Source organism: Ceratotherium simum, chromosome 39 (assembly GCF_057802395.1).
Source record: "Ceratotherium simum simum isolate JZ-2026a chromosome 39, ASM5780239v1, whole genome shotgun sequence".
In the NCBI taxonomy this organism is placed as follows: Eukaryota; Metazoa; Chordata; class Mammalia; order Perissodactyla; family Rhinocerotidae; genus Ceratotherium; species Ceratotherium simum.
Window position 1 is genome coordinate 10,248,856 of NC_141938.1, and position 21,697 is coordinate 10,270,552.

General features: G+C 58.9%; 1 protein-coding gene across 2 annotated transcripts; it reads left to right on the plus strand.

Annotated features, from left to right (window-relative positions):
- The first annotated feature begins 263 nt into the window (after positions 1-263).
- Positions 264-20,552, plus strand: PNPLA6 (patatin like domain 6, lysophospholipase). Of its 2 annotated transcripts, XM_004443507.3 has the most exons (34): positions 264-472; positions 901-969; positions 1,299-1,386; positions 1,558-1,640; positions 1,814-1,911; positions 3,281-3,421; positions 3,509-3,668; positions 3,991-4,071; positions 4,175-4,303; positions 4,716-4,796; positions 4,881-5,043; positions 5,348-5,431; positions 5,725-5,834; positions 5,972-6,139; positions 6,225-6,302; positions 10,218-10,423; positions 10,533-10,664; positions 10,740-10,863; positions 11,262-11,375; positions 11,575-11,650; positions 13,431-13,571; positions 13,799-13,862; positions 14,149-14,317; positions 14,503-14,685; positions 14,848-14,966; positions 15,187-15,343; positions 15,716-15,832; positions 15,917-15,986; positions 16,431-16,547; positions 18,384-18,685; positions 19,517-19,633; positions 19,855-19,951; positions 20,057-20,166; positions 20,268-20,552. In XM_004443507.3, the coding sequence occupies exons 2-34, from the start codon at positions 943-945 to the stop codon at positions 20,340-20,342; spliced, it is 3,981 nt and encodes a 1,326-aa protein (XP_004443564.1). In that variant the 5' UTR covers positions 264-472; positions 901-942; the 3' UTR covers positions 20,343-20,552. The 2 variants fall into 2 exon arrangements, with proteins under 2 accessions (XP_004443564.1, XP_004443563.1); XM_004443506.3 differs by lacking the exons at positions 264-472; positions 901-969 and having other exon boundaries at positions 1,099-1,386.
- The last annotated feature ends 1,145 nt before the right edge of the window (positions 20,553-21,697 follow it).

Consider the following 21,697-nt stretch of genomic DNA (forward strand, 5'->3'; position numbering starts at 1 on the left):
CTCAGTATCTTCCAAGCAGCCCGCCCCCCACCACCCCAGGCCCGCTCTCATGCTCTAACGACCCCAGGGACTTGCCCTCCCGGCTCTTTGTTTTCCCAGTAATAGTCCTGTATTCCTCAGAATCTCTCAGTAACTTCCAGTGACGGCCAGGAATTCCAGCGTCCCTGGTTACGTCTCCCAGCAATGGCGGCAGCATCGTCCCCTGTGATGCTCCGCACCACCAGAGCTCCTATGACTGTTACGTGACGGTAAATCTCCAGCATCAACCAGGAATACCTTGCGAGCCCACCCCACTCCGAGCGTCCCAGGACCCTTCCGAGAAGAGACCTCGGCACCGCCCCGGGACCCCTTGTGTGGGTGGTCCCGCCGGCACTCCCGTGCGCCCCAGCCCCTGCTCTCCCCGGAGGCAGGCTTGGACCGGGAGTCAGGCGTCTCCCGGACCCCGTGCCTTGCGGGCCCCCGTTTTCCGCGGGTGAGCATCCAGTCTTCGCAGCGGGGGGTACAGGGGTCCGGCCTACGGATCGGTGAGTCAGGATTGATCAGTCCCGCGGGGCAGATGCCGGGAAGGGGGCCACTTGCGAGAGGGAGCTGTGCCCTTCGGGGACCCGTGCGCTGGCTGCTGACAGTGGGTGCCCGGCCGGCTGCCCTTCGGCTCCAAGGTGGGGTTGGACAGGTAGGGTGTCTGGTCAGTCCAGTGTGTAGGTGAAGGAACCCAGGTCAGGAGCCGGGGCCCCGAGGTCAAATGCCCCACCCCTCTGCGCCGCAGGGCCCCTTTAGCCGTCCACTGGCCGGCGGAGAAACCGCCCTGGCGGCGGGTACTAAGGGGCAGGGCTTGCGGCAGGGGAGGGGCGGGCCCAGAGTGACAACTTGCACAGTTTCCTCCTGCTTCTTATTCCCCAGGACTCCGGCCTACCAGACGGGCGGTCCACCCTGAAAGAAGTGATGGAGGCTCCGCTGCAAACAGGAATGGTAAGGGTCGGGGGGTTGTGCAGCGCCGAGGGGACTACAACTCCCGACGTGCTCAGCGCGCATCATCGCGGCCCGGCGAGACCAGGCTGCGTCTGTTCGGGCGGAACTACGTTTCCCGGCGTGCCCCGCGGGCCGCCGAGCCGCAGGGAAGAGTGGAGCCCCCGGGGAGGGAGCCTCGCCGGGCCATTCTGCAGATGGGGACGCCGTGCCCCGGGCCGACCGCGACCTCCTCGGGGGCGGAGCGGGATGGGCTTCAGGGCGTCCCGGCCCCCGGGGAGGACTCGGTGGGGCGGGTATGTGATGCGCAGCCAGTGCCGTTCGTCCCGCAGGTGCTGGGCGTGATGATCGGGGCCGGAGTCGCGGTGCTGGTCACGGCCGTGCTCATCCTCCTGCTGGTGCGGAGGCTTCGAGTGCCGAGTGAGGACCCGGAGGGCCCCTCCGGGAAGGCTGGGGGGTGGGGAGCTGAGATGCCCGGGGCCCTGCGGCAGTAGAGATGGGATTTGCTGGAGTCTGCGCGCTGCGTCCCCATCCCTGGCTGCTTGGGGTCTGCGTAGACCTCAGAGCGCCCCTCTCCCCACTTATCCCCAGAAACGCCAGCCCCGGATGGCCCGCGGTATCGATTCCGGAAGAGGGACAAAGTGCTTTTCTATGGCCGGAAGATTATGCGGAAGGTGAGTCCAGGACCCCCTGGGGCCCCCGCAGACATATAAATACCCTGCCTTTCCCCCGGTTATGCTTCTTGGTAAGCCCGCCCTCGTTGCTAAGGACCTCTGAATCTGCCCGCCTCTTCCCTGAGGTCCGAACTGGCGATTGAGCCACTCCTCCCGCCCCTTAATCCTTCCAGGTGTCACAATCCACTTCTTCCCTGGTGGACACCTCCGTCTCCACCACTTCCCGGCCACGCATGAAGAAGAAGCTTAAGATGCTCAACATTGCCAAGAAGTAAGGCTGTGCTGGGTGTACCTGGCGCGGGGGGCTATCTCAGGGGTCTTTTGAGTGATCATCTCACACTGAAAGGTGTATCTCAGGGTTCTTTGAACCCCACGGACTGCTTTGGGAGTCTTCCCACAAGAGAGGGACTATCTCAGAGCTCTCGCACACCAGAAAAACTCTCTTTGGGCTCTCCGTCCCCTGAGGGCTATCTTAGTGATGGTCCCCATCCGGGGGGGCTCTGTGAGGCATCTCACCTCCAGTGGGTATCTCAGACACCTTGTCATACATGTAGGGGTCTACCTCTGGGCTTTCCTTGTAGGCTGTTTCATGGATCTCCCCACCCAAGAGGTGCCCCAGTGGGGTGATCTCAGGCGTTTTTGTGGCCTGCTGGAGGGGCTAGCTCTAGCTTCTGTTCCTTAGGGGTTATCTCAGCAATCTCTATATCAGAAAGCATCTCTTGACCTTATCTACCTTGGAATTCTTCCCACACTAAGAAGCTATCTCAGGGGTTTCTACTCCCCAGGCATTATTTCAAGAATCTTGTTGCACTAGAAACATAAGAAGGACATCTCAAGGGCCCCTGTCATCAGCAAAGCAGGGTCTCTGAGAAAGGCTGTTCCAGGGATCTTTCTAAGTCGGGAGGTGGCTCTGGGGTCTCCTGACATCCTGGGGTCTCCTTGAAGGTCTGCCTCAAGCATGTGTTTCCCCCGGGCTCTCTGTGATCAAGAGATGTAGTGTCACACGCTATGACTTCAGGAGAAGGGCAATCTCTAGATTTTCCACGATCAGTAGAGAGAGGGTCTGTATCTCATGTCTCTCTTGTCATGGTGGCTGTCTCAGTGTCTGCACACCCTTGAGGAGCTCCTGAATGTCTTCATGACTGTCAGAGGGTTATCTCAGCAATCTGTGACCTGGGGAAGGGCTAGCCCAAGGATCTCCCCGATCAAAAGAGGAACTATACTTGAATTTCTCTGTATAGTGGAGTTTAACTCAGGGGTCTGCTCATGTAAGAGGATCCGTCTCAGGGGCCTGTGACCAATGGAGGGACCATCTCAGGGTTTTACATCAGGAGTCAGCAAATTTTTTCTGTATAGGGCCAGAGAGTAAACATCTTAGGCTTGTCAGGCCGCATGCAACTCTGCTGTAGCTACTTGACTCTGCTGTTGTAGCATTAAAGCAGCCACGGACAATAAGTAAATGAGTGAACGTGACTGTGTGCCAATAAAACTTTATTTACAAAAAGAAGTGGCGGGCCTGATTTGGCCAGCAGACCAGTTTGTTGACCTTGTTCTATGTGCCCCAGGGAAGGGTTGTGTGGGGGTCTCAGGGCTGCCTGAGCCCTCTCCCAGCCTCCCCTGCACCCCTCTCTTCCCGCCAGGATCTTGCGCATCCAGAAAGAGGCACCAATACTCCAGCGGAAGGAGCCCCCGCCCGCGGTGCTGGAGGCCGACCTGACGGAGGGCGACCTGGCCAACTCGCACCTGCCCTCCGAGGTGCTCTACATGCTCAAGAACGTCCGGTCAGTGTCGGGGTTCAGGTGGGGGGCTGCAGAGCTTGGGCCTGACCTGACCGCCTGCTTCCCGCCTTCCCCCTCCCTACACCGCAGGGTGCTGGGCCACTTCGAGAAGCCGCTCTTCCTGGAGCTCTGCCGCCACATGGTCTTCCAGCGGCTCAGCCAGGGTGACTACGTCTTCCGGCCGGGCCAGCCGGACGCCAGCATCTACGTGGTGCAGGACGGGCTGCTGGAGCTCTGTCTGCCGGGGCCTGTGAGTGGCCCGCCCGCACGGGCACCACAGCGAGATGGGCAGTGGGCATGCGCAGTGGATGGTCAGTAGGGTGGGTGGTCTTTTGCCATGTGCGTGCAGGAGTCGGGAACAGATGCCCAAGGGTGCTTGGGTCATCTACATGGTCAGCAGTGACAGTGATGGCCGGGAAATGGGTGCTGGTTGGAAGATTTGGTGCAATCAGGAATCCGGCCGTCAGTGGTCCCTGGGCTGGGTGAGGGTGAGGGCCAGTGGCGTGGTCAGGGGCTGGAGTGCCAGTTGGCAGGGCTGGGACAGCCCTGGTCAGCGGCCCCCTGTGTCTCAGGACGGGAAGGAGTGTGTTGTGAAGGAAGTGGTCCCCGGGGACAGCGTCAACAGTCTCCTGAGCATCTTGGATGTCATCACCGTGAGTGACCAGTATGCCAGTGAGGGCGGGGAGGCTGGAGAGGAGGACACACCCAAGTGTGAGCCCCCGACCTTGATTCTCCTCATCCCCCCCGCACCCCTAGGGTCACCAGCACCCTCAGCGCACAGTGTCCGCCCGGGCCGCCCGAGACTCCACGGTCCTGCGGCTGCCGGTGGAGGCCTTCTCTGACGTCTTCACCAAGTACCCCGAGAGCTTGGTGCGCGTGGTGCAGGTCAGCGGGCCTTCGGCCTCCCTCCACCGCCCGCCATCGCAGGCACCTGTGAGCTGGGACCCAGCAGCCAGCAGGCGCTCAAGCTGTGCTTAGGGGTCCTGAGCAGCCAAACTGGGGCAGCCCCTGCCTCCTCCCCCTAGCTTTTGGGCCCCATCTCTCCAGGCTTCTGCTGCCTGATTGTGGGTCTCTCCCTGGCGGCCCCTCTGCCCCTACCCAAGCCCTTACAGCTCTCGACCTTGACCTTCTCTCCACCCCATCTCCTTGTCCCCATCCAGGGCCTTGATGCTTGGTCCCTACTGTCTCCGATTAGGTTGGGGGTGGGGGGCGGTGCCTCACTCCTTGCTCCCAGGCCCCGCCCTCTTGTGACCACGCCCTCTTCAGACCACGCCCCCATCTGACCACGCCCCTGCAGATCATCATGGTGAGGCTGCAGCGGGTTACCTTCCTGGCGCTTCACAACTACCTGGGTCTGACCAACGAGCTCTTCAGCCATGTGAGTTGCATGGACAGCAGAGGCTAGAGGGAGGTGGGGCGCATGCCCCCCAGGACGTGCCACAAGGGTGTTCTCTGCCCCCAGGAGATCCAGCCCCTGCGCCTCTTCCCCAGCCCCGGCCTCCCAGCCCGCACCAGCCCTGTGCGGGGCTCCAAGCGGGCAGTCAATACCGCAGCTACTGAGGAGCTGAGGGAGAACCCTGGTCGGCCGCCCGACCCCACTGGGGCCCCACTGCCTGGACCTGCAGGTACCCGAGATGACCCCTGCCTGGGCCCCCAGGGACCTGAGGCGGGCCCAGCCCCATCTTTCTCAGTTCCATTCTCCCAGGAACACTTTGACTAGGTACCCAGGTCTGACTCCTGTCTGGTCCCCCAGGGACCCCTGGCCTCAGCCCCATGGACCCACTGGAATCGCTTTTCCCAGTCCCCCAGTCCCCAGGCATCTGAGCTGACCCCTCCCCAGATGCCCCCCCCCCAGCTCCCCACCCCTTAACCCTAGCTCTAGACCTGGTGGCTCTGAGGGGCAGGAGCCTGAACATGCGTCTCCCCCAGGGGACTTGGTGAAGCCCACATCCCTGGAAGCCCCCTCGGCCCCACTGCTGAGTCGCTGCATCTCCATGCCCGTGGACATCTCAGGTCTGGGGCACCGGGTGGGGCGGGGGGGAGGCCATCAAGGTTCTGGGTTTAAATGCAAGCCTGTCAGTCTGGATCTTTTTTATCTGCAAAATGGCAACAGTGGCAGCACTATTTTGTGGGTATTCACTTTGATGGTGTCCTCCCAGCTGCCGTGAGAAGGATTTCAAGAGAGTGCAGTGATCGATTAGTCATGCCTGCACAGATGTGGCATGTGGCACATCGGTAATGATTGTTAGACTGCAGCCGTGGTCATGCTCATCTTTGTTGCATTTATTGCTGCCTGTCCACCACAGGCTTGCAGGGCGGCCCCTGCTCAGACTTCGACATGGCGTATGAACGTGGCCGGATCTCCATGTCCCTCCAAGAAGAGGCCTCAGGGGGGCCCCAGGCAGCCCCCGCTCGGGTAAGGCCCTCCCTCTCCCTCCCCCTTTTCTGATCCCCTCCCAGGACCCGGGCCTGGATCAGGCCTGGCCAAGGGGGAGTCCCCTGAGGAGGAGTTGGGTGGGAGCAGGGAGGTCACACAGGCCCTGCCCCACGCAGACCCCCACTCAGGAGCCCCGGGAGCAGCCGGCCGGTGCCTGTGAATACAGCTACTGCGAGGATGAGTCGGCCACTGGCGGCTGCCCCTTCGGGCCCTACCAGGGCCGCCAGACAAGCAGCATCTTCGAGGCGGCGAAGCGGGAGCTGGCCAAGCTGATGCGGATTGAGGTGGGCGGCGGCCGAGAGGGGCTGGGGGACAGGTGGGGGGCGGGGACACCTGGCTGGGCCACTCTCAACCCCCTTCCCTCCCCAGGACCCCTCTCTCCTGAACAGCCGAGTCTTGCTGCATCACGCCAAAGCCGGTACCATCATTGCCCGCCAGGGGGACCAGGTGAGAGTAACGCCTGACCTTTTTCTCTGATCTCTGATCCTTGCTCTCTGACCCTACATGTATGATTTCCAACCCCTGACCCTCAGATCCTATGACTGATCCCCAGCACTTCCGCCCCATGTCCTCAAGGCCTATCAACCTTTCACCTCCAACCCCTGAACCTTTTACCCTAGGACCCCAACCCCTAGATCTCTCTTACCTGCCCTAGTCCTCCCTGCAACCTCTTCTGCAACATACTCGGACGCTGTCTGTGCTTCTGACCTCACAACCCTGGGCCCCTGCGGGATGGACCCTCAGTTAATAGTACAAATCGGGATTGCGACCTGGAGGCTGTGGACCAGCCCCACGAGCCGATTCCAGATCTCAGTTCCTCCTGGCAGCACCCAGGACGTATAGAAGTGCCCTACCCACTCCTCCATCCTCCAAATGGGGAAACTGAGACCTGCCAAGGGGAGGCGACCTGGCCACGACCTCACAGTCAGGAAGCCCGGAGGAGAGTTCTGGAGGGAGAGGGCCAGACTTGAAATCCCCACTCTGCTCTGACTTCCTGTGTGACCTCGGGCACATCATCTAGAAAGTTCTCCGCTTCCTTATCTGGGGAATGGGGTAATAACAGTAAAACCCGCTAGCATTGTTGTGAGGAGCAAAGAGGAACTAGGCAGGTCTGAGTTGGCTAAGGTTTGCAAGGGTGACAGGCCAGAGGGGGGGTGGCCCACCTGTTAGCTGGCTGGGATATTGTCACACCACTTTGTCACGTGATACGGCTGTCGCCACTGCAGGGTGGGCTCCTTTCTGCAGAGGAAGCCGGGTGAGGATTTTGCCAGCTTTCGTGGTACCGGGGGACCAGATGAGGAAGTGTGGTTGTTCCGTGGCTCTTGTGGGCGGGGGGCCCTGGGCCCTCTGCTTATCTGAGAGACTTGGGCTCACCCCAGCCCCAGCCCGCTCCAGACGAGGCTGGTCTGCGGAGGCTTCTCAGGGTCTTCAAGACCTTGTTAGGGATGTTACTCTGCTCTCTGCCTCCTTCTGAAACTTTACACCAGTGGTTTCCGACCGGGGACAATTTTGCCCCCCGAGGGGACATTTAACAATGTCGAGACATTTTTGATTGACCTGGCAGAGTGCCCCTGGCATCTAGTGGGTAGAGGCGAGAGTCGCAAGAATGCACAGGACAGCCCCCTACAGCAGATTATTCAGCCCAAAATGCAGTAGAGTCAAGGCTGAAAAACGCTGCTTTACACAGATATTTCTCAAAGTGTGTTTCATGGAACACCTGTGTCACAAACAAGGATCCATGGTCAGACAGGTTTAGGAGGTGCTGGCTGTTTTTTCCCCTTAGTGGAAGATGTCAGGGAACATCATTAGCATATTCAAGGCTCTGAGAAGTCCTGCAGCGAAGAAACATGTTTCCCAATCTGATGCCAAATGGCAGCCTAAGATTAGTAACTCCCGTTCCTAGCGCAAACACAGCCTGGAAATTCTGCCTTAGAAGGTTCCAGCACGTGTGTCTGTCTACTAGGGCTGTGCCCCTCCCAGGGGTCCCTGCGGTGCTTTGGTGCCCACGGGGGCCTTGTGAGGTGCCAGACAGGTTTGTGGGGTGGATGAGGAAGGAGTGTTCCTTCCTCTGGGCAGTTTTGTTTCCTTATTTATAAAAGGGTGGAACAGAGAGGCCTCTGGCTGGGCAGGCGACCGAGAGAGGAGAGGGCCAGCTGTTCACTGAGTGACAGTGAATTGCTGTGCCCCAGGCCCTGCTGAACAGATGTCCCAGGCCCTGTGCTGCCCCTCGCAGAGGCAAGAAACACCAGTGGGCTCCCTGCCCATGGGGAGCCCATAGTTTTGACAGACACTACGTTTAAAGGATTACACAAATTCTTGTGAAATCGTCTGTGCTTGTGCATAGATGTAAGGAGATGTTATCAGCTCTGCAAAGTCTGGCTTGGGCAGGGCAGCGTCTGAGGAAGTGACCTCCAGCTGAGGAGGAAGGATGGGGAGGAATTAACTAGGTGCAAAGGAGAAGAAAAAGCTTTCTAGGCAGAGGGAACAGCTTGTGCAAATATCCTGTGGTGGGAGGAAACGCTGATCTCTAGAAAACAAAAGGAAGTCAAAGGGGATGGAATAAAACAGGAATGGGAACAAAGGGGGTTTTTTTTTTCCTTTGGTGATAGTTTTATTGAGATGTAATCTACATACTATGCAATTCACCCATTTAAAGAGTATAACTCCGGGCTGGCCCCGTGGCATAGTGGTTAGGTGCACGTGCTCCACTGCTGGCGGCCCAGGTTCAGATCCTGGGCGCGCACCAATGCACTGCTTGTCAGGCCATGCTGCGGCGGCGTCCCATATAAAGTGGAGGAAGACGGGCACAGATGTTAGCCCATAGCCAGTCTTCCTCAGCAAAAAGAGGAGGATTGGCAGGGATGTTAGCTCAGGGCTGATCTTCCTCACACACACACACACACACACAGAAACACACACACACAAAATCCAGTATAATTCACTGAGTTGTGCAACCGTTACCACTGTCAGTTTTAGAACATTTTCATCACCTTGAAAAGAAACCACACACCCTTTAGCTGTAGGTCTCCTACTTCCTAACCCACCCCAGCCCTAAGCAGCTACTAATCATAGGTTTCTATAGATTTGCCTGTTCTGGACATTTCCTATCAATGAAGTCATACACTACGTGGCCTTTTGTGTCTGGCTTCTCTCACTGAATATCATGTTTTCAAGGTTCATCCACGTCGTAGTGCTTCATTCCTTTATGGCTGAATAATATTCCAGTGTGTGGATGGACCACATTTTGTGTATCCATTCATCCGTTGACAACAACTGGCTTATTTCCACCATTTGGGTATTACACATAATGCTGCTATGAACATTTACATACAAATGTCTGTATGGACGTATGTTTTCGTTTCTGTTGGATAGCTATCTAGGAGTTGAATTGCTGTGTCATATGGCAACTCTATTTTTAACTCTTTGAAGACTGTTTTTAATTTTTTGGCAGACTTTTCCATAGTGTCTGCACCATTTTACCTTCCCACCAGCGGTGTATGAGGATCTGCTTTCTCCACACCCTGTCTAACACTTTTTGGGTCCAGCCATCCTAGTGGGTGTGAAGTGGTACCTCACTGTGGTTTTGATTTGCATTTCCCTAGTGATTCATGGTTTTGAGCATCTTTTCATGTGCTTACTGGCCATTTGTCTATCTTCTTCCATGGAGAAGCGTCTATTCGGAGCCTTTGCCCGTTTTTAAATTGGCTTATTTCTCTTTTTATTTTGAGTCATAAGAGTTCTTTATATATTCTGGACTCAAAACCCTTAGCAGATATATAATTTGCAAATATTTTCTCCCAGTTTGTGGCTTGTCCATTCAGTTTATTTTTGTTGTTTTTTGAAGCTCAGAAGTTTTTAATTTTGATGAAGTCTAGTTTATTTTTTATTTTGTTGCTTGTGCTCCAAGAATCCATTGCCAAACTCAAGGGCATGAAGATTGACCCCTATATCTTCTAAGAGTTTTATAGTTTTAGTTCTTAGGTTCATGTCTTTGATCCATTTTGATATGGTATAAGATGAGGATCCAACTTTGTTCTTTTCCATGTGGCTATCCAGCACATGGAAAGAGGATTTAAGCTCAGCCAGGCCCCTGTGTAGCCAGTCCTCACAGCCTCTTGCTGGCTGTGTTGAGAAATCACGGGCCTGATTAAATCTGGGTTGAGTTTGGTGCTCCATTAGCAATGTCTGCCCAGAGTGCTAAATAGGAATATGGGTATATATGCTGCTCAGCTCAGAGCTATCCAAAGCCTTCACTCCGTCCTTCAACTTCTCCTTCCTTAACCTTTCCTGTGGAGTGCTTAGACCTGAGCTGGGGGTGGGAGTGTCGCCCCAGTGTCCATCTCCTGGCCTCTGCCCCCACAGGACGTGAGCCTGCACTTCGTGCTCTGGGGCTGCCTGCACGTCTACCAGCGCATGATCGACAAGGCCGAGGATGTGTGCCTGTTCGTGGCCCAGCCCGGGGAGCTGGTGGGGCAGCTAGCGGTGCTCACAGGCGAGCCCCTCATCTTCACGCTGCGAGCCCAGCGCGACTGCACTTTCCTTCGGATCTCCAAGTCCGACTTCTATGAGTACGGCTGGGCCCGATGTTGGGATGGGAGTGGTGCCCTGAGCCTTTCCACTCCCTGAGGGCTGTTCCAGGGCGCCCAGGGCCTATGCATCCCCGTCCTTTACCTACAGGATCATGCGCGCCCAGCCCAGCGTGGTCCTGAGCGCCGCGCACACCGTGGCCGCGAGGATGTCGCCCTTCGTGCGCCAGATGGATTTCGCCATCGACTGGACGGCGGTGGAGGCGGGACGCGCGCTGTACAGGTGCAGCTCCCGCCCGCACCTCGCCTCTCAGGCCCTGCCTACGACGCCCCGCCTCTGACCCGCCCCCCACCGCAGGCAGGGTGACCGCTCCGACTGCACCTACATCGTGCTCAATGGACGGCTGCGCAGCGTCATCCAGCGCGGCAGCGGCAAGAAGGAGCTGGTGGGCGAGTACGGCCGCGGGGACCTCATCGGCGTGGTGAGCGCGGCCCCGCCCACCGACCTCTGATCTCGTCATGCAAACACGTCATGCCGGGTGACCTGCTGGGGCGGGGAACGCGGCCCCGACCTCTGACCTCGCTCAGTCCACTTTTCCAGCTCCTTTCCGTGGGGTAGAGGGGGTAGGGTAAATCTGATCTGATTCCGTCCCCAGACATCTCTCCGTCAAAAGAGAAGACCCCCGCCCGGAGCAGATCTCTGTCCTCTCCCTCTTCCCGTAGCCCTAATGCATAGCGAGGCTTGGTGCCCTCCACCCCCATCTCGGGGGACTCTGGGTGGGGCGGTACCGCCTCCTCTCTGCACCCGCGGTCGGCCTCCCCCTTACCTATCCCGGGCGTCCCGGCCGCGGCAGCCCCGATCATGCACGTGGTCCCTCAGGTGGAGGCGCTGACACGGCAGCCGCGCGCCACGACGGTGCACGCGGTGCGCGACACGGAGCTGGCCAAACTCCCCGAGGGCACCCTGGGCCACATCAAACGTCGCTACCCGCAGGTGCGGCCGACGGGACGTGGGCTGGTCTCCTGGTGGGGGCGTGGCCTGGGTGGGGGGGTGGAGCCCCCGAGTGAGGGAGGGGCTCTCGGGGGTGGGGCCCAGGTAACGGGGACCCAGGCGCCCCGGTAGAGGAGGGAAGAGTGGGACTCGCACAGCTGCCCCTCCGGTCTCACTGGACCGCCGGCCTCCAACGCCCCAGGTGGTGACCCGCCTCATCCACCTGCTAAGCCAGAAAATTCTGGGGAATTTGCAGCAGCTGCAAGGACCATTCCCAGGTGAGAGCCCGCCGGCCCCCGGGAATGTTGGGGGATGTAGTCCGACGCCTAGGACATGCTGGGCGAGGGAGCCCTAGACCCAGGGCAGGCTGGGAAACGGAGTCCAGCTCTGGGCGGGGCTTGAAGCAGGACGCGGGACCCGAGTTCCGGTGCATGCTGGGAGATGGAGTTCGGGTTTTGGGGCATGCCGGGAAACGGAGTCCTAGACCCAGAACATGCTTGTTTATGGAATCTGAAGTATCAGTTGTGCTGAGGGGCGGAGTTTTTATCGGCGAGCTTGGTTCTGGGGGTCAGGGCCTGCTGGGTGATGGAGTCCATATCCTGAACATACGGGGAAAAAGAGTCCTATACCAGAATATGCTGGGAAATGGAGTCCATAAGAGCGGCGTTTGGGGGTGGGCCCGGGGCATGTTGGGAAGTGGCTTCTGAAGTTACCGGCAAGCTGGAAGGTGTGGTTCCGTCGCCCAGGGCATGCTGGGAGATGTGGTTCTCTGACCTGGTGCATGCTGGAAGGTGTGGTTCCCTGACCCGGTGCATGCTGAGAAATGTGGCTTTTCAGGAAAATAGAGTCGGATTGGAGGCCTACAGAAATGTGGGTTTGAGATTACACATTCTGCCGACCCGACCCTGGACCAGCCTGACAACCTCTATGTCCCTTTTTCCCCACGGGCTTCTTCCTTATCAGCCCTGATGCTTGGATCCCCCTGGGGGGCGGGGGGGGGGGCGGGGGTGAGCTGTGGCCGAGAATCACCCCATGCCCAGGGTCTTTCCTGGTAGATTTCTCCCGCAGTCCGGCACCATGCACCCAGATGCACGTTCTCTCCCACCCGGCTGCCCGGGCCACCCGTGATGATTCTAGGGCAGCCGTGGGGGCAGAAACGTTGCGATCTCAGACCTCTGAAAGCCTCTCTGTTCATGCTCTTCAGGAAAGGAAGTTTCCAGTGAGGCTCTAGTACGTGCTAGAGGCACCATGCTGGGCATGGGCTGGGTAGAGCGCACAGGACAGACAAGGCCCCGAGACGGGTGTACAGCTTGGCAGACAAGACATAATTCTAAAAATACAAAGAAAGAGTACAATGTCAGATAGGTACTGTCAAGAGAACAAAAGAGGGTCTTGATGGAGAGAGGAAAGGTTTTCTGAGGATGAGCTGAGACTTGATAAATGAGATGAGACCGGACATTGGGGAGAACTATGGAGGAGCTGCACACAGCATCTGGTGGTTTTGAAACACTTCAAGGAGGAAAGTGAATGGGGGTGGGGGTAGCAATGGGGACAGGGGCAGGTTACCTTGGGAGCCGAGGAGGGGCGTTTGAGCTTATTCAGAGTTATCTGCAGCGCCTGGAGAAGAGGAGGCAGTGAGAGATCCAGGCAAGAGATAGGGGGTCGCTGGCCTGGTCTAGGGTGTTAGTGGAGAAGCTGTGAAACAATAGATGGGTCAAAAATGTACTTATTTCTGCCTAGTTTTGTGTTCAAGATCCTTCAGTGGACAGAGGCACCAAGTCCAGAATGGGGTGGGGGCCCAGATAGGTCCACACAGGCAGAGTGGAGAATCGGAGTTGTTCTGGAGTTGTGTAATGAATCCCACTGAGGAGATTAGGGCTCACATTGAAGGTCAGATGGCCAGGTCTTAACAAGACGGAACAGTGGGTGAGGCTGTGGGTCCGGACTTCGCTATGGCTTGGTCAAGCCTCAGCTGGGGGATGAAAGGCAGGGATTTCTGAGAAGGAGGAGGCAGACACAGGACTGCACAGCAAATCTCATCCATTGGGGTCTCCGCAGGCTCGGGGCTGGGCGTCCCACCTCACTCGGAGCTTACCAACCCAGCCAGCAACCTGGCAACTGTGGCGATCCTGCCCGTGTGTGCTGAGGTGCCCATGGTGGCCTTCACTCTGGAGCTGCAGCATGCTCTGCAAGCCATCGGTCAGTCAGGGGAAGGGGCGTGGGTGAGGGCAGGCCGTTGGTCACTGGGGCTGGCTGTTGGTCTGTGTGGGGCAAGGCATATGTGGGCAGGGCATTAGCCAATGAGTGGAGATGCCTGAGTGGTTCAGTGGGGAGTAGGGTGGGGGGTATTCTCTTATGGCAGAGGCCCCCAGCCCTATTGACCTATTGACCTGGGTTCCTAACCCCCCTTCCTCACCCATCCCCAGGCCCCACGCTCCTCCTCAACAGTGACATTATCCGGGCACGCCTAGGGGCCTCTGCGTTGGATAGGTGTGTATTGGGGATGCAGGGGGCTGGGGGTGTGAGGGATGAGCTTGAAGCCTAGGATTCTTTCAGATCTGGTTCGAGTTCCAGGCTGTGAAAAACAAGGAGAATGCACCCTACCCATCTGGTTAACGGGGAGACAGTGGGTCAATGCGCCCCTGGAGAGCTCAGACATGTTGTTGTGGCTTGGGTGTCTAAGTCCCCCTCCCCCTAGCAATGGAGCTACATAGTCTCTGGGGGGCATGGGACACCTGACCAACCCCAAGATGACGCTGACCCACCCCAACCCCAGCATCCAAGAGTTCCGGCTGTCAGGGTGGCTGGCCCAGCAGGAGGACGCGCACCGCATCGTGCTCTACCAGACGGACGCGTCGCTGACGCCCTGGACCGTGCGCTGCCTGCGCCAGGCCGACTGCATCCTCATCGTGGGCCTGGGTGACCAGGAGCCCACTCTCGGCCAGGTCCGGAGACCATGCACAGAGACCCCACTCCCGGGACCCCATCCCCTGCCCTCCCATGCCTGCGCCGAGCCACATGCGCCCTCCCCGTGGGGCTCACCGAGCAGGGACCCAAGGTCGGCCGGGCGCGCGGGGGTGGGGAGGAAACGCTCTGTGATTGGTGACTTCCGCCCTCCGCTCCCCCGCAGCTGGAGCAGATGCTGGAGAACACGGCGGTGCGCGCCCTCAAGCAGCTAGTCCTGCTGCACCGTGAGGAGAGCCCGGGCCCTGCGCGCACAGTGGAGTGGCTCAACATGCGCAGCTGGTGCTCGGGGCACCTGCACCTGCGCTGTCCGCGCCGCCTCTTCTCGCGCCGCAGCCCCGCCAAGCTGGTGAGGGGCGGGGCTTAGAGAGGGACCCTCCGGATCTTCCAGGGGCGTGGCTACTGGGGGCGTGACTTAGAGACCTGTGGGGCTAGGGTGGCGCAGTGGAGGTCCAGATGCTGCCTCCTGAACCCCCATCCTCAGGGGCTGCGTCTCTTCTCCTCATTTCAGCACGAGCTCTACGAGAAGGTTTTCTCGAGGCGCGCGGACCGGCACAGCGACTTCTCCCGCCTGGCGCGGGTGCTCACAGGCAACACCATCGCCCTAGTGCTGGGCGGGGGCGGGGCCAGGTGAGGGGGTGGGGCCAGCGCCTGGGGCGGGGCTTGCTCCCTGGGGCGCACCATGTGGGCGTGGCCACAGTGTCTGAGAGGTGGAGCTTACCCCGTGGAGGCAATCTCCATAGGGGCAGGGCTGGCACCTCCTTACTTGCCAGTGGGGGAGAAGGGCAGCTCCTGGGGGGCGGGGAGTAGGGGATCTCCTGCAGGTCACTGGGTCTCCTCGTCCTTGCAGGGGCTGCTCGCACATCGGGGTGCTGAAGGCATTAGAGGAGGCGGGGGTCCCTGTGGACCTGGTGGGCGGCACGTCCATCGGCTCCTTCATCGGGGCCCTGTATGCTGAGGAGCGAAGCGCCAGCCGCACTAAGCAGCGAGCCCGGGAATGGGCCAAGGTGTGTGTTGGGGGGAGGGGGCCCCCCACCCCGGGAGCACCCTGAAACCTCATCCCAGAGGGGCTTCGGGCCTTCTCCTGACCCTTCCTGACTTAATCTGTGAAACCCCCCCCGCCCCGGACCCTCATAGAGAGATCTCCGGGACTTTGGGTGGTCCCATGTGACTTGCTGGCTACTGATCTGAGTCCCCAGCTCCCAGCTGGAGCAGTCAGCAGCTTTAGTGACCATGTAGCTAGTGGCCCTGGGTTACTCCTGTTTGACGCTTGGCGACCACATCGTCATCCCTGAACGCTCTTTGCTCACTCCCAGTTGTCACCCCTCTGTGACCCCAAGTGACTCCTGTTTGACCCCAGCCTGCCCCCTTGCCCCTAGAGCATGACTTCGGTGCTGGAGCCCATGCTGGACCTCACGTACCCTGTCACCTCCATGTTCACGGGCTCGGCCTTCAACCGCAGCATCCACCGTGTGTTTCAGGACAAGCAGATCGAGGTGCGCCCTCCCTCCCCCCATGCCCGCCCCCGCCCCTTCCCACAGGAGTCCTCTCCTCCCCTACTTTGGTCCCTGTCCCCACAGGACCTGTGGCTGCCATACTTTAACGTGACCACGGACATCACCGCCTCAGCCATGCGTGTCCACAAAGATGGTGGGTGCCCCTGGCTGGCCCCACAACAAGCACCGTGGCTGCGTGGGGAGGGGGTACAGGGAGGGCAGCGGAGCGTCTGGGACGTTCTTAACATGAGTGACCGTCCGCCCTGGACTGATTGCTGACCACTAACCACCACCCACTAATGCCCCAGAGGCCCCAGGTATGTCTGTCCCCAGGGGTAGGGGGCCGGGAAGCTAGTGGGGCGCCTCATGCCCTCACGCCGTCCCCGCAGGCTGCGTGTGGCGCTACATCCGGGCCAGTGCCTCCTACTGCCCCTACCTGCCCCCACTCTGCGACCCCAAGGACGGGCACCTGCTGGTGGACGGGTGCTACGTCAACAACGTGCCAGGTCAGCGAGCCCACCGGGCTGGCCGGGCCTCTGCGCGTGTCTGAGCGTGTCTGTGCGTGTCTGTGTCTGTGTCCGTGTGTCCTGCCGGGCAGGCTCCCTGTGGCGATATGTGCGTGCCAGCATGACGCTCTCGGGCTACCTGCCGCCGTTGTGCGACCCGAAGGATGGGCACCTCCTCATGGATGGCGGCTACATCAACAACCTGCCAGGCAAGTGGCTGCCTCTCATGCTTGCTCACGCGTGCACACACACGCGTGAACACGCGAGCAGGCACACATGCGGACACGCACATGGGAGGACGTGCGCGCAAGCACAGCTGTGCAGGGGAACGGACGCACACGTGCACACACTCACATGCAGAAGCAGATACGTGGGTGTGCCCGAGAACAGGAATGTGTGCAATTGAAATGTGCACCCACGTGCTGTATTAAGACACAAACGGACGCATACAGACATGCACATACGCGTGGCAAGGAAGATGGGGATAAAGTGGGTCATCTTTATGTGTGCACAGCAGCTACACGTGTGCTCTCACACACGTTCTTGCAGATGCTCACGTGGCAGGTAGGGTACTCACACGTGTGCACATGGCCAGACACGTGCACAGGTGTACACATGTGTTGACAAAATAGGGCATACGTCTTTGCACACCAGTCTATCCACACTTGCCCTGCAAGCTCCCTCAGACGTGCCCGAGTGTACACACGCAGACGGGTGAGGCACCTACGTGACCAAGTTACGGTTCGTTTCACATCCGCTGACCTGATGAAGTGGGTGGCTTTGCAACTTAAAATTCCACACACCCAGGAGGATGTGTACACAATTAGACACCTGTACTAGCTACATACACAGTCGAGGTCCCAGAGGCCAGGGCTTGGCACACTACGCCCCGCAGCCTGAATCCGGCCCACTGCTTGATTTTGTAAATAAAGTTTTATTGGCACACAGCCATGCTCAATCGTTTACACATTGTCTGTGGCTGCTTTTGCATGGCAGAGTTGAGTAGTTGCAACAGAGACCATATGGCCTGCAAAGCCGAAATTACCTTCTCTCTGGTCCTTTGCAGAAAAAGCTTGCCGACTCCTGCCATAGCTGCCCTGTACAGACACATGCACTAAAACTACCACACACGCGTGAGCAGGTGGGTACAGACCCACAGGTGGACAGTCACACTTGGACACACAAAGAAACACATACACAGATGCTGATCTAGGCACACGTGGACTGAAATGAATCCGGGCAGGCCCAGGCTTGCGTACAGAGAGATAGGCACACCCAGAGGTGTGTATAGACACACAGACAGGAGACATACACAGACGACAGGCATGTGTGCAGCACACAAGCTCATGAGGGACACAGGCAAAGTCTGACAGGGACTCGGGTGTCTTTTGGGGCTGGGCCTGGCTTTAGGACCCTGTCCCCTTCCCCCAGGATCCCCCAGACCCACTCAGGGACCCTCAGTGGGGTACATGAATGTGCAAACACAGACCCACAAATAGACGACCCTCCTCACTGGGCTGTCACCCCATCCTTCACCCCCTGTGTCCTGCTCCCTGAATCTGCTTGTCCCTGTTCATTGCTCTCTGTCCCTGTCTCAGCCCCGAGGTCCCTCTTTCCACCCAGACTCGCTGTCTGTGGTGTCTTTACCCCCAGATCTCTCTCTGTTCTCATCTCCCTGCATTTCTGCCTCTCTGTCTCCCTGTGTCTCTGATCCCCTCACCCCTGTCTCCTGGCATCCTTACGCTCTTTGTGTCTCCATGTTGCCCTCCTTCCACGTCTCTGTCCCTCCTCCGTGTCTGACCTCCCAGCGGCTTTGTCCCTCTGCTCCATCCCTCTGGCCTTGCTTCCCCAGACCTAAAGCTCCAACATCTGACCCCATCTCCTCAACGTCGCTGGCATCGATTTCCATACCCTTGTGGGCTGGCACGTTGTTTGCATGGGTTTTTTCCATGACCGTTTGCATGATGGTGTTTGTGGAACTGGGTTGAACGTCCCTGCCTCGTGCCCTGGTGGGGAGCCGCCTGCTGACCCCCCCGGCCCTACAGCGGACATCGCCCGCAGCATGGGCGCCAAGACGGTCATCGCCATCGACGTGGGCAGCCAGGACGAGACAGACCTCAGCACCTACGGGGACAGCCTGTCTGGCTGGTGGCTGCTGTGGAAGCGGCTGAACCCCTGGGCAGACAAGATCAAGGTTCCGGACATGGCCGAGATCCAGTCTCGCCTGGCCTACGTGTCGTGCGTGCGGCAGCTGGAGGTCGTCAAGTCCAGCTCCTACTGCGAGTACCTGCGCCCCCCCATCGACTGCTTCAAGACCATGGACTTCGGGAAGTTCGACCAGATCTATGTGAGTGGTGGGAGCCACCTGGTGCCAGTGTGGTGGGCCCGCAGAGCTTTACTCCTGAAACCCCGGGCTGCATTCTCAAATGGGATATGTGGGGAGTAGATGGGTAATCGATTAGTCATGTCTGCAGTGGGTGCGGCTAGGGGAAGTGGCTGCACATGTGCTGTATATGAACTAAGTTTCTTATGATGTGCCAGCCACACTGCCTGAAACACTGTGTATAGGTTTCCAGTACTGTTTCTGCATTAGTGGAATGAGAACAGTGATCAGTTAGTAATGTCTACCACAGGTCGGGGAGTGGGAGGTAGCAATGTGTATGCCAGGTGCCACTGGCCCTGAAAAATGTGTCATAGCCCATGTCAACTGAAATTAGTCAGTAGCTGCTGCCCAGAGCCCTGAGTAAAAATGTCTGGTGCCCTTTCCAGGCTCACTGGGAAAGCGCACCATGATGGATTAGTGCTGTCTGTTAAGGGCGTGGGAGGTGGCGATATCCACAGCTTTCCCTCACGTTTGCAGACCTTGCAGTAAGCTTGCACACCACCATCTCGTATGATTCAGTATTTGGCACACAGCATGGGGCTGAGTGGGAAAGAATGTGGGAAGATTGATTGGTAATGTCTGGCAGGGGCACAGGAAGGGGGACGTGGGGCAAGTGTGCTACTTGCGGCTGACTCTGAAATAAGTTTAGTCTCAAATGCCAGCTCCCCCAGAGCATCAGGCTTTTGAGGGGCCAGCGGAGGGGCAGGCAGAGTAGGGCTAGGCAGAGAGGATAAGGCAGAGAAGACCATCCGGGGGGGGTTGCAGGCATGGCCACAGCCCCCTCATTTCCTGTAGGACGTGGGGTACCAATATGGGAAGACCGTGTTTGGGGGCTGGAGCCGGGGTGACATCATTGAAAAGATGCTCACGGACCGGCGGTCTGCCGACCTCAATGAGAGCCGCCGTGCAGACGTAAGCCTGTGACCTTCCCAACGGGGCCACTCAGAGAACAGATTACCCCCAACCCCCCTGGGTCTCCCCCAAATCTCAGATGACCCCAGAGTCCCCTGGGTTTTGCTGCACCCTTCAGACCAGAGAGCACCCCCAGGGTCTCTGAACCCCCAAGACACCCCAGGTCCCCGGGTCTCCAGGACCCCACAGACCCCCGAGAGCCTCACCCCTTCCACGCTCAGGTACTGGCCTTCCCCAGCTCTGGCTTCACCGACTTGGCCGAGATCGTGTCCCGGATCGAACCCCCCACGAGCTACGTTTCCGACGGCTGTGCCGATGGTGAGGGCTGAGGGCACCCCAGGAGGGTGGGGCTGGGCCTGGGGTGGGTGGGACATGGCTGGAGACGGCGGCCCAGCCTCACCTTCGCCCGCCCCCCCATTCCAGGGGAGGAGTCGGATTGCCTGACAGAATACGAGGAGGACGCGGGACCTGAATGCTCGCGGGACGAAGGGGGCTCTCCCGAGGGCGCGAGCCCCAGCACCGCCTCCGAGCTGGTGAGGGCGGGCAGCCCGGGACCCCGACGAGGTGCTGAGTGACATGTACCGGTGTCCCGTGTGGTGTGACACGCATGTGTGTGGCACTCCTGTCCCCGCAGGAGGACGAGAAGTCGCTTCTCAGGCACCGGCGCTGTCTGCCCCAGGACTCACCCAGCTCAGCTGCGGACACCTGAGGACCTCAGAGGCGGCCCCTGGGGCTGGGCTGGGGTGACCCTGTGGGGTGGTTCACTCCCCCTCTGCCTGCTGCTATGCCTGCCACTCCCCTGGGTCCCTTTGACCCCCAGCCCCAGGGCCCACACACTGGACTGCCCAGCCCCCGAGGGAGGGGCAGCAATGCACTGATACCCCTTGATCAGTCACTCCAATAAACTTCCCCGTTGGAAGTGGCCTCGTGTCGTCTTTGGGTTCAGGGTGCACCTCGCCTGACCTTCCGCGCTCAGGATGGCTGGGACTTGAGCTTGTCACAATGACCTGTGAGCCCAGCCTCGGGCCATGCTTCCCCCACTGTGAGTGCCATCCTGGAATCCACCTGTAGACCTACTCAGTGCTGATTCCAACCACAGGGCCTCTGCATGCCGTGTGCACCCCATGGGGACCACAGATGCTCCCAGATGCCCGTCCTGGCACCTCTCATTTTCCCCACCAGGTTCCAACAGCCTTTGCCCTTCAGCTGGTCCTACTGTGCGCAGCTGCTCTGTTTCCTCTGTGTCCCTACTACATGCAGTACTGAGCCCGTTCCTGAAGGACACCCTGTCCACACACGCACACGTGCACGCACGCACGGGGCCAAGAATGTTACTCTCAGAGGCTCCCAGGCATTGGCCCTATCGTGTGCTCAGCTGAGATCATGCAGCATGAGCCAGTCCCCACTGTGCGCTGAGACCTGTCCCTCACTCACTGTCCTGGCATGTCAGTTAGGAGCTTAGACTGTGGAACCAGACTGCCTGGTGTGAACCCCCAGTCTGGCCTCTTACTGGTGGCCTCGGGCTCATGACTGGACCTCTCTGAGCCTCAGTTGCTTCACCTGTGAAGTGGGGGTGCAGATAGTTCGTGCCTCATCGGGGGTTACTGTCACTGGGCTCCAGCTGGGCCTGGGCCTGGGCCCCCGGAGGCACCCAGCCGGAGCCCCTACTCTGTGTGCAGGCCTGCTGGGGCTCCCGCTCACCACCCCCACCACACACTGTGCCCGGAGAGGGGACATGGCAACGGGTGAGCTCATGCACAAGACTAGCCTGAGGGCAACGGGGAGCCCTGAAGATTCTTTTTTAGTGTTATTATCAAATATACACAGCATAAAATTGACCATTTTAACCACTTTTAAGTGCACATTTCAGTGGCGCTAAATACATTCGCATTGTTATGCAACAATCCCCACCATCCATCTCCAGAACTTTCTCATCTTCCCAAACTGAAACTCTGTCCCCATTAAACACTAACTCCCCATCCCCTCCCCCAGCCCCTGGCACCCACCATCCTACTTTTTTGTCTCTGTGAATTTGGTGACTCTAGGGACTTCCTGTAAGTGGAA